Source organism: Oncorhynchus gorbuscha, unplaced genomic scaffold (genome assembly GCF_021184085.1).
Source record: "Oncorhynchus gorbuscha isolate QuinsamMale2020 ecotype Even-year unplaced genomic scaffold, OgorEven_v1.0 Un_scaffold_528, whole genome shotgun sequence".
In the NCBI taxonomy this organism is placed as follows: domain Eukaryota; kingdom Metazoa; phylum Chordata; class Actinopteri; order Salmoniformes; family Salmonidae; genus Oncorhynchus; species Oncorhynchus gorbuscha.
The window spans coordinates 511,160-523,244 of record NW_025745353.1 but is presented as its reverse complement, the minus strand read 5'-3'; the positions used below and the strand labels follow the sequence as shown (position 1 = coordinate 523,244).

The 12,085-nt window shown below is 39.9% G+C and overlaps 1 protein-coding gene across 5 annotated transcripts in view; it reads right to left on the bottom strand.

The window, feature by feature from the left end:
* LOC124018469 (circadian locomoter output cycles protein kaput-like) overlaps positions 1 to 12,085 on the bottom strand; it is a 32,946-nt gene that overhangs the window by 7,425 nt on the left and 13,436 nt on the right. For 4 of the 5 annotated variants that reach the window (XR_006835626.1, XR_006835627.1, XM_046333797.1 and 1 more), the window contains exons 10-16: positions 9,791 to 9,897; positions 9,444 to 9,591; positions 6,487 to 6,565; positions 2,132 to 2,282; positions 1,828 to 1,934; positions 1,491 to 1,565; positions 207 to 401 (exon numbers count right to left, since the gene is read on the bottom strand). Coding sequence is in view for 3 of the 5 variants with exons in the window: in XM_046333797.1 (XP_046189753.1) it covers positions 207 to 401; positions 1,491 to 1,565; positions 1,828 to 1,934; positions 2,132 to 2,282; positions 6,487 to 6,565; positions 9,444 to 9,591; positions 9,791 to 9,897 (862 nt within the window). In the remaining 2 variants the exon portion in view is untranslated. The remainder of the gene's footprint in view (positions 1 to 206; positions 402 to 1,490; positions 1,566 to 1,827; positions 1,935 to 2,131; positions 2,283 to 6,486; positions 6,566 to 9,443; positions 9,592 to 9,790; positions 9,898 to 12,085) is intronic. The other variant, XM_046333798.1, reaches the window with a different exon arrangement.

Here is a 12,085-nt window from a genome sequence, read left to right as displayed (position 1 = left end):
GGGTCTATATATATCCTACCTGTATGGGGTCAATATGTAGTTGGTCCTGTATGGAGTCTATATACCTCCTACCTGTATGGCTGGGGGCTGTACTCTGTGTAGTTGGTCCTGTATGGCTGGGGGCTGTACTCTGTGTAGCTGGTCCTGTACAGCTGGGGGCTGTACTCTGTGTAGTTGGTCCTGTATGGGGTCTATATACCTCCTACCTGTATGGCTGGGGGCTGTACTCTGTGTAGTTGGTCCTGTATGGCTGGGGGCTGTACTCTGTGTAGTTGGTCCTGTATGGCTCGGAGTTCATCCTGCTGTCTCTGGATGTTGGCCTGTATCATTCTGGTCCTCTGCTCCAGCTGGTCCTTTAGGTGCTGCATAGCATTCACCTGGGCTGAGAACTCTAGCACCGGCTTGGGGTTGGAGGGGGGAGTAACGGGGGAAGAGAGAGAGGGAAACAGAGGGAGAAAGATTGTTCCCACCATGTTATATGACCAGCAAGCAGCGTCAGGCTACAATAGGTTCTTCTGTCTGCTGTCTGAATGGCTGGAGGGAGGTTCTGCTGTCTGCTGTCTGAATGGTTGGAGGGAGGTTCTGCCGTCTGCTGTCTGAATGGCTGGAGGGAGGTTCTGCTGTCTGACATACTAGTACTGAATGGCTGTAGGGAGGTTCTGCTGTCTAACATACTAGTACCGAATGGCTGTAGGGAGGTTCTGCTGTCTGACATACTAGTACTGAATGGCTGTAGGGAGGTTCTGCTGTCTAACATACTAGTACTGAATGACTGTAGGGAGGTTCTGCTGTCTAACATACTAGTACTGAATGACTGTAGGGAGGTTCTGCTGTCTAACATACTAGTACTGAATGACTGTAGGGAGGTTCTGCTGTCTAACATACTAGTACTGAATGACTGTAGGGAGGTTCTGCTGTCTAACATACTAGTACTGAATGACTGTAGGGAGGTTCTGCTGTCTAACATACTAGTACTGAATGACTAGGGAGGTTCTGCTGTCTAACATACTAGTACTGAATGACTGTAGGGAGGTTCTGCTGTCTAACATACTAGTACTGAATGACTGTAGGGAGGTTCTGCTGTCTAACATACTAGTACTGAATGACTGTAGGGAGGTTCTGCTGTCTAACATACTAGTACTGAATGGCTGGAGGGAGGTTCTGCTGTCTGAATGACTGGAGGGAGGTTCTGCTGTCTAACATACTAGTACTGAATGGCTGTAGGGAGGTTCTGCTGTCTGAATGGCTGGAGGGAGGTTCTGCTGTCTGAATGATTGTAGGGAGGTTCTGCTGTCTGACATACTAGTACTGAATGGCTGTAGGATCGTCACACTTAAGCGGTGTCCCGAATAAGCACCCTATTCACTATTTAGTACACTACTTTTCACCAGGCTCCATAGGGCTAAGTCAAAAGTAGTGCACTGTATAGGGCTGTAACCTTGGATAGATGGGTACCAGGTGAATAGGGTGGATAGACAGGCGTTTCTCACCTCTTGTTGATGGTGTTGTTGTATCACAGGATGGACAGGAGCCACACTGTGTCCCGTGGTCTGAGAACTCATAGACTACACACGCGCACAACCGACACAGACAACAGATACCGTGTGAGTTTGATTCAGTTGCAGTTGATTCAGAGTCGATTCAATTTAGATTCGTCTCAGGTTGAATTGGACCTGGTCATGTCCTGCTCCTCCACAACAAATTCAATTCATTTTGTATTTTAATAGCACCTGTTGGATTCACCCAATCAAAACAAACTTGCTTATTTTTGGGGGGTTCTGACCAATCACTTTCTGTCCAGTCGCATTCTGTCCAATCAGGGCTTACCTGGCTGCTGATGGAGGAGCGTCTCTGTGATGTTGCCTCCACCATCGAGATGACATGTGACTGATGAGGGGGCGTGGCCATATCCATGTGGAGCTTGGAGGCTGTTGCTATGGAGACGAGAGATCCTATTATAGTCAGAGATACCGATGTGTGAGTGGTCTGAGGTGTGTGTGTGTGTGTGTGTGTGTGTGTGTGTGTGTGTGTGTGTGTGTGTGTGTGTGTGTGTGTGTGTGTGTGTGTGTGTGTGTGTGTGTGTGTGTGTGTGTGTGTGTGTGTGTGTGTGTGTGTGTGTGTGTTCTCTTACAGGTACAGGTGTTGTCTGAGAGCTGTGAGGAGGTCTTGTGTGAGGACAGAGAGGTGGAGGAGGGGGTGTGGCTACGGTCAAAGCGTTCCAGGGCCTCTTTTAGGCTGGAAACTGTGTTGAGCTGAGACTCAGATCCACTGTCTTGACTCTGCTTGAGGGAGGAGAGAGGAGAAGGAACTAATCACAATGGAGGTAGATAGACATCTACCACTTAGACAGTCATAGTTACATTAATAACAAATAGATATCACTTAGACAGTCATAGTTACATTAATAACAGACAGATACCACATAGACACAGTTATATTAATAACAGATAGATATCTACCACTTAGACAGTCATAGTTACATTAATAACAGATAGATATCACTTAGACAGCCATAGTTATATTAATACCAGATAGATATCTATCACTTAGACAGTCATAGTTACATTAATAACAGACAGATACCACATAGATACAGTTATATTAATAACAGATAGATATCTACCACTTAGACAGTCATAGTTATATTAATAACAGATAGATATCACTTAGACAGCCATAGTTATATTAATACCAGAGAGATATCTACCACTTAGACAGTCATAGTTACATTAATAACAGATAGATATCTACCACTTATATTAATAACAGATATCACTTAGACAGTCATAGTTATATTAATAACAGATATCACTTAGACAGTCATAGTTACATTAATAACAGATATCACTTAGACAGTCAAAGTTATATTAATAACAGATATCACTTAGACAGTCATAGTTATATTAATAACAGATATCACTTAGACAGTCAGTTATATTAATAACAGATATCACTTACAGTCATAGTTATATTAATAACAGATATCACTTAGACAGTCATAGTTATATTAATAACAGATATCACTTAGACAGTCAAAGTTATATTAATAACAGATATCACTTAGACAGTCATAGTTATATTAATAACAGATATCACTTAGACAGTCAGTTATATTAATAACAGATATCACTTAGACAGTCATAGTTATATTAATAACAGATATCACTTAGACAGTCATAGTTATATTAATAACAGATATCACTTAGACAGTCATAGTTACATTAATAACAGATATCACTTAGACAGTCATAGTTATATTAATAACAGATATCACTTAGACAGTCATAGTTATATTAATAACAGATAGATACCACTTAGACAGTCATAGTTATATTAATAACAGATATCACTTAGACAGTCATAGTTATATTAATAACAGATATCACTTAGACAGTCATAGTTACATTAATAACAGATATCACTTAGACAGTCATAGTTATATTAATAACAGATATCACTTAGACAGTCATAGTTATATTAATAACAGATATCACTTAGACAGTCAGCTACATTAATAACAGATATCACTTAGACAGTCATAGTTATATTAATAACAGATATCACTTAGACAGTCATAGTTATATTAATAACAGATATCACTTAGACAGTCAGTTACATTAATAACAGATATCACTTAGACAGTCATAGTTACATTAATAACAGATATCACTTAGACAGTCATAGTTATATTAATAACAGATATCACTTAGACAGTCATAGTTATATTAATAACAGATAGATACCACTTAGACAGTCATAGTTATATTAATAACAGATATCACTTAGACAGTCATAGTTATATTAATAACAGATATCACTTAGACAGTCATAGTTACATTAATAACAGATATCACTTAGACAGTCATAGTTATATTAATAACAGATATCACTTAGACAGTCATAGTTATATTAATAACAGATATCACTTAGACAGTCAGCTACATTAATAACAGATATCACTTAGACAGTCATAGTTATATTAATAACAGATATCACTTAGACAGTCATAGTTATATTAATAACAGATATCACTTAGACAGTCAGTTACATTAATAACAGATATCACTTAGACAGTCATAGTTACATTAATAACAGATATCACTTAGACAGTCATAGTTATATTAATAACAGATATCACTTAGACAGTCATAGTTATATTAATAACAGATATCACTTAGACAGTCAGTTACATTAATAACAGATATCACTTAGACAGTCATAGTTACATTAATAACAGATATCACTTAGACAGTCATAGTTACATTAATAACAGATATCACTTAGACAGTCATAGTTATATTAATAACAGATATCACTTAGACAGTCATAGTTACATTAATAACAGATATCACTTAGACAGTCATAGCTGCATTAATAACAGATATCACTTAGACAGTCATAGTTACATTAATAACAGATATCACTTAGACAGTCATAGCTGCATTAATAACAGATATCACTTAGACAGCCATAGTTATATTAATACCAGAGAGATATCTACCACTTAGACAGTCATAGTTACATTAATAACAGATAGATATCTACCACTTATACAGTCAGTTATATTAATAACAGATATCACTTAGACAGTCATAGTTACATTAATAACAGATATCACTTAGACAGTCATAGTTACATTAATAACAGATATCAACTTAGACAGTCATAGTTGCATTAATAACAGATATCTATCACTTAGACAGTCATAGTTATATTAATAACAGATATCACTTAGACAGTCATAGTTATATTAATAACAGATATCACTTAGACAGTCATAGTTATATTAATAACAGATATCACTTAGACAGTCATAGTTATATTAATAACAGATATCACTTAGACAGTCAGTTACATTAATAACAGATATCACTTAGACAGTCATAGTTATATTAATAACAGATATCACTTAGACAGTCATAGTTATATTAATAACAGATATCACTTAGACAGTCATAGTTATATTAATAACAGATATCACTTAGACAGTCAGTTACATTAATAACAGATATCACTTAGACAGTCATAGTTATATTAATAACAGATATAACTTAGACAGTCATAGTTACATTAATAACAGATATCAGTTAGACAGTCATAGTTATAGTAATAACAGATATCAGTTAGACAGTCATAGTTATATTAATAACAGATATCAGTTAGACAGTCATAGTTATATTAATAACAGATATCACTTAGACAGTCATAGTTATATTAATAACAGATATCACTTAGACAGTCATAGTTATATTAATAACAGATATCACTTAGACAGTCATAGTTACATTAATAACAGATATCACTTAGACAGTCATAGTTACATTAATAACAGATATCACTTAGACAGTCATAGTTACATTAATAACAGATACCACTTAGACAGTCATAGTTATATTAATAACAGATATCACCTAGACAGTCATAGTTATATTAATAACAGATATCACTTAGACAGTCATAGTTATATTAATAACAGATATCACTTAGACAGTCATAGTTATATTAATAACAGATATCACTTAGACAGTCATAGTTACATTAATAACAGATATCACTTAGACAGTCATAGTTACATTAATAACAGATATCACTTAGACAGTCATAGTTATATTAATAACAGATACCACTTAGACAGTCATAGTTATATTAATAACAGATACCACTTAGACAGTCATAGTTATATTAATAACAGATATCACTTAGACAGTCATAGTTATATTAATAACAGATATCACTTAGACAGTCATAGTTATATTAATAACAGATATCACTTAGACAGTCATAGTTACATTAATAACAGATATCACTTAGACAGTCATAGTTACATTAATAACAGATATCACTTAGACAGTCATAGTTATATTAATAACAGATACCACTTAGACAGTCATAGTTATATTAATAACAGATATCACTTAGACAGTCATAGTTATATTAATAACAGATATCACTTAGACAGTCATAGTTATATTAATAACAGATATCACTTAGACAGTCATAGTTACATTAATAACAGATATCACTTAGACAGTCATAGTTATATTAATAACAGATATCACTTAGACAGTCATAGTTATATTAATAACAGATATCACTTAGACAGTCATAGTTATATTAATAACAGATATCACTTAGACAGTCATAGTTATATTAATAACAGATATCACTTAGACAGTCATAGTTATATTAATAACAGATATCACTTAGACAGTCATAGTTATATTAATAACAGATATCACTTAGACAGTCATAGTTATATTAATAACAGATATCACTTAGACAGTCATAGTTATATTAATAACAGATATCACTTAGACAGTCATAGTTATATTAATAACAGATATCACTTAGACAGTCATAGTTATATTAATAACAGATATCACTTAGACAGTCATAGTTATATTAATAACAGATATCACTTAGACAGTCATAGTTGCATTAATATGAAAGAGGGAAAATACACATCAATATGGTGATGCATCTCACCTTGTCCACAGTTACCTCAGGGGGGGGCTCTTCAATGATACCCAGCTCTCTACGCTGCTCTGCCCTCACCTCCGCGTAGCTACACAGAGAACAGAACAAGTCACCTCTCCATAGCTACACAGAGAGACAGAACAAGTCACCTCTCCATAGCTACACAGAGAACAGAACAAGTCACCTCTCCATAGCTACACAGAGAACAGAACAAGTCACCTCTCCATAGCTACACTGAGAACAGAACAAGTCACCTCTCCATAGCTACACAGAGAACAGAACAAGTCACCTCTCCATAGCTACACAGAGAACAGAACAAGTCACCTCCGCGTAGCTACACAGAGAACAGAACAAGTCACCTCTCCATAGCTACACAGAGAACAGAACAAGTCACCTCTCCATAGCTACACAGAGAGACAGAACAAAACCGTCCCTCACAATATAATTATTTTTCCATTGATAGTCCTTCATACAAATTGGAAGGATTTATTCTGTTGTTCATTTGAAATAAAATATGTTATGCCTTAAAGAATTTACAATAAATGATAGTCAGATTTTTAGAAGTATATAGATTATCAACCGTGTAGTCCAATCTTACCTGACGACGGTGTGTGTGGAGAACTATATGCAAATTTAAACAAATAGGTTTTAACCTCTCATGGGTAGGGGGCAGTGTCTTCACGTCCGGGTGAACAGAATATCTCATTGGACGCTGGACAGTGACATGACCAATCATCTTTTCTGATTGGACAATGAGATGAGTTGTGTCAATCTGTCGGTCGTTGTTTAACCTCTCTTGGGTAGGGGGCAGTGTCTTCACGTCCGGGTGAAAAGCGTGCCCAAAGTAAACTGCCTGTTACTCAGGCCCAGAAGCTAGGATATGCATATAATTGGTAGATTTGGATACAAAACACTCTAAAGTTTCTAAAGCTGTTCAAATAATGTCAGCCTACCACTAATTCAGCCGACCACGAATTCAGCCTACCACTAATGTCAGCCTACCACTAATTCAGCCTACCACTAATTCAGCCTACTACTAATGTCAGCCTACCACTAATTCAGCCTACCACTAATTCAGCCTACTACTAATGTCAGCCTACTACTAATGTCAGCCTACCACTAATTCATCCTACCACTAATGTCAGCCTACCGCTAATTCAGCCTACCACTAATTCAGCCTACCACTAATTCAGCCTACCACTAATTCAGCCTACCACTAATGTCAGCCTACCACTAATGTCAGCCTACCACTAATTCAGCCAACCACTAATTCAGCCTACTACTAATGTCAGCCTACCACTAATTCAGCCGACCACTAATTCAGGCTACCACTAATTCAGCCTACTACTAATGTCAGCCTACCACTAATTCAGCCTACCACTAATTCAGCCTACTGCTAATGTCAGCCGACCGCTAATGTCAGCCTACCACTAATTCAGCCGACCACTAATTCAGCCTACTACTAATGTCAGCTACTACTAATGTCAGCCTACTGCTAATGTCAGCCTACCACTAATTCAGCCTACCACTATTTTCAATGGCTGTCACTTTTATTATAAGGCGAAGTCCTCCCAGAGTGCAGTTCCTAGGGCTTCCACTAGATGTCAACAGTCTTTAGAAAGAGATTCAGGCTGGTTTTTGGAAAAATGATTCAGAAGTTGTAGTTTTTCTAGGTGGCTCCCATTTTGGCTGTAGTGTTTCCAAGCGGAAGAGAGCACGTTCTTTGTTTGTTTTTCCGGGTAAACACAATAACGATTCTCCGTCTTAAATTTTATTGTTTATTTACATATTAGGGTACCTGAGGTTTGATTATAAACGTTGTTTGACTTGTTTTGATAAGTTTATTGGTGACGTTTGGGATTCATTTTGTATGCATTTTGATGGAGGGAAACTGGGTGGATTATTAACTGAAGCGTGCCAGCTAAACTGAGTTTTTATGGATATAAAGAAGGACTTTATCGAACAAAAGGACCATTTGTGATGTAACTGGGACCTTTTGGAGTGCCAACAGAAGAAGATCATCAAAGGAAAGGCATTTTTTATGTCGCTATTTCTGACTTTCGTGTCGCACCTGCCTGGTTGAAACATGTTTTTCATGGTTTTGTAAGCGGGGCGCTGTCCTCAGATAATCGTGTGGTTTGCTTTCGCCGTAAAGCCTTTTTGAAATCTGACACTGCGGCTGGACTAACAAGAAGGTTAAGCTTTTTATTTTGATGTGATTTTCTGAAAGTTAAATATTTATAATTCTGTAGTTTGAATTACGGCGCTCCCCAATTTCACCGGATGTTGGCCAGGTGAGACGATCTTTTCTGATTGGACAGTGAGATGAGGTGTGCCTGTTGGTTGTTGGCTTTCGACTTTCGTCTGACGTTTACCGTCCCGCCTGCTGCCCATAAGAAGTTAAACAGATCTTTTCTGATTGGACAGTGAGATGAGGTCCCGCCTGCCCATAAGAAGTTAAACAGATCTTTTCTGATTGGACAGTGAGATGAGGTCCCGCCTGCCCATTAGAAGTTAAACAGATATTTTCTGATTGGACAGTGAGATGAGGTCCCGCCTGCCCATTAGAAGTTAATCAGATCTTTTCTGATTGGACATTGAGATGAGGTCCCGCCTGCCCATAAGAAGTTAAACAGATCTTTTCTGATTGGACAGTGAGATGAGGTCCCGCCTGCCCATAAGAAGTTAAACAGATCTTTTCTGATTGGACAGTGAGATGAGGTCCCGCCTGCCCATAAGAAGTTAAACAGATCTTTTCTGATTGGACAGTGAGATGAGGTCCTGCCTGCCCATTAGAAGATAAACAGATCTGATTGGACAGCGAGATGAGGTCCCGCCTGCCCATTAGAAGATAAACAGATCTGATTGGACAGTGAGATGAGGTCCCGCCTGCCCATTAGAAGATAAACAGATCTGATTGGACAGTGAGATGAGGTCCCGCCTTTCCATTAACATGTCCTCCCTACCTGACCACGGTGTGCGTGCAGACGATGAACTCAGGCCTGGAGTTCCACTGGTGATAGGTGATGTAGTGACGAGTCTGGAGCCAGATCCACTGTTGACCTTTGGTCAGGAACCTGTAGTAACACGACTTCCCTTTGCCATACTGCATCACTAGACAGAGAGGAGAGAGGGGCGGTCAGAGTGTGTGTGCGCGTGCGTGTGTGTGTGCACGTGCGTGTGCGTGTGCGTGTGCGTGTGTGTGCGTGCGTGCGTGCGTGTGTGTGTGTGTGTGTGTGTGTGTGTGTGTGTGTGTGTGTGTGTGTGTGTGTGTGTGTGTGAGTGCGTGCGTGTGCGTGCGTGTGTAACTCACAGTGTTCGTGACACTTGGCCAGTGTTCCCAGGTCGTCTACATGATAGTAGTCGTACCCCGACGTCCCCAGAACCTCAAATGGAAGGTAGCCTATGATTGGTGGAGCCCTGGAGGAAGGAAATGAAATCATCAGTTACCCAGCCTGCTTATTAACAATAATACCACTTGTGTGTGTGTGTGTGTGTGTGTGTGTGTGTGTGTGTGTGTGTGTGTGTGTGTGTGTGTGTGTGTGTGTGTGTGTGTGTGTGTGTGTGTGTGTGTGTGTGTGTGTGTGTGTGTGTGTGTGTGTGTGTGTGTGTGTGTGTGTGTAACTGATAAGTCCCCACAACAACAGTAAAGGAACAAAGATTTGACCAACTGGGGACATTTTGTTAGTCCCCACAGGGTAAAATGCTATTTTTAACTCTAGGGTTTAGAGTTAAAGTTAGAATTAGTGTTAGAATTATGTCAGGAGCTAGGGTTAGGAGCTAGGGTTAGGAGCTAGGGTTAGGAGCTAGGGTTAGGAGCTAGGGTTAGTTTTATGGTTAGGAGCTAGGGTTAGGAGCTAGGGTTATGAGCTAGGGTTATGAGCTAGGGTTATGAGCTAGGGTTAGGAGCTAGGGTTAGGAGCTAGGGTTAGGAGCTAGGGTTAGTTTTATGGTTAGGAGCTAGGGTTAGGAGCTAGGGGTAGGAGCTAGGGTTAGGAGCTAGGGTTAGGAGCTAGGGTTAGTTTTATGGTTAGGAGCTAGGGTTAGGAGCTAGGGTTATGAGCTAGGGTTAGGAGCTAGGGTTAGGAGCTAGGGTTAGGAGCTAGGGTTAGGAGCTAGGGTTAGTTTTATGGTTAGGAGCTAGGGTTAGGAGCTAGGGTTATGAGCTAGGGTTATGAGCTAGGGTTATGAGCTAGGGTTAGGAGCTAGGGTTAGGAGCTAGGGTTAGGAGCTAGGGTTAGGAGCTAGGGTTAGTTTTATGGTTAGGAGCTAGGGTTAGGAGCTAGGGTTAGGAGCTAGGGTTAGGAGCTAGGGTTAGGAGCTAGGGTTAGTTTTATGGTTAGGAGCTAGGGTTAGGAGCTAGGGTTATGAGCTAGGGTTAGGAGCTAGGGTTAGGAGCTAGGGTTATGAGCTAGGGTTATGAGCTAGGGTTAGGAGCTAGGGTTAAGAGCTAGGGTTAGGAGCTAGGGTTAGGAGCTAGGGTTAGGAGCTAGGGTTAGTTTTATGGTTAGGAGCTAGGGTTAGGAGCTAGGGTTAGGAGCTAGAGTTATGAGCTAGGGTTATGAGCTAGGGTTATGAGCTAGGGTTAGGAGCTAGGGTTAGGAGCTAGGGTTAGGAGCTAGGGTTAGGAGCTAGGGTTAGTTTTATGGTTAGGAGCTAGGGTTAGGAGCTAGGGTTAGGAGCTAGGGTTAGTTTTATGGTTAGGAGCTAGGGTTAGGAGCTAGGGTTAGTTTTATGGTTAGGAGCTAGGGTTAGGAGCTAGGGTTATGAGCTAGGGTTAGGAGCTAGGGTTAGGAGCTAGGGTTAGGAGCTAGGGTTAGGAGCTAGGGTTAGTTTTATGGTTATGAGCTAGGGTTATGAGCTAGGGTTATGAGCTAGGGTTATGAGCTAGGGTTATGAGCTAGGGTTAGGAGCTAGGGTTAGGAGCTAGGGTTAGGAGCTAGGGTTAGTTTTAGGGTTAGGAGCTAGGGGTAGGAGCTAGGGTTAGGAGCTAGGGTTAGGAGCTAGGGTTAGTTTTATGGTTAGGAGCTAGGGTTAGGAGCTAGGGTTATGAGCTAGGGTTAGGAGCTAGGGTTAGGAGCTAGGGTTAGGAGCTAGGGTTAGGAGCTAGGGTTAGGAGCTAGGGTTAGGAGCTAGGGTTAGTTTTATGGTTAGGAGCTAGGGTTAGGAGCTAGGGTTAGGAGCTAGGGTTAGGAGCTAGGGTTAGTTTTATGGTTAGGAGCTAGGGTTAGGAGCTAGGGTTAGGAGCTAGGGTTAGGATCTAGGGTTAGTTTTATGGTTAGGAGCTAGGGTTAGTTTTAGGGTTAGGAGCTAGGGTTAGGAGCTAGGGTTAGGAGCTAGGGTTAGGAGCTAGGGTTCGGAGCTAGTGTTCGGAGCTAGTGTTCGGAGCTAGGGTTCGGAGCTAGGGTTAGGAACTAGGGTTAGGAACTAGGGTTAGGAACTAGGGTTAGGAGCTAGGGTTAGGAGCTAGGGTTAGATTTAGGGATAGGAGCTAGGGTTAGTTTTAGTGTTAGGAGCTAGGGTTAGTTTTAGTGTTAGGAGCTAGGGTTAGGAGCTAGGGTTAGGAGCTAAGGTTCATTTTAGGGTTAGGAGCTAGGGTTAGTTTTAG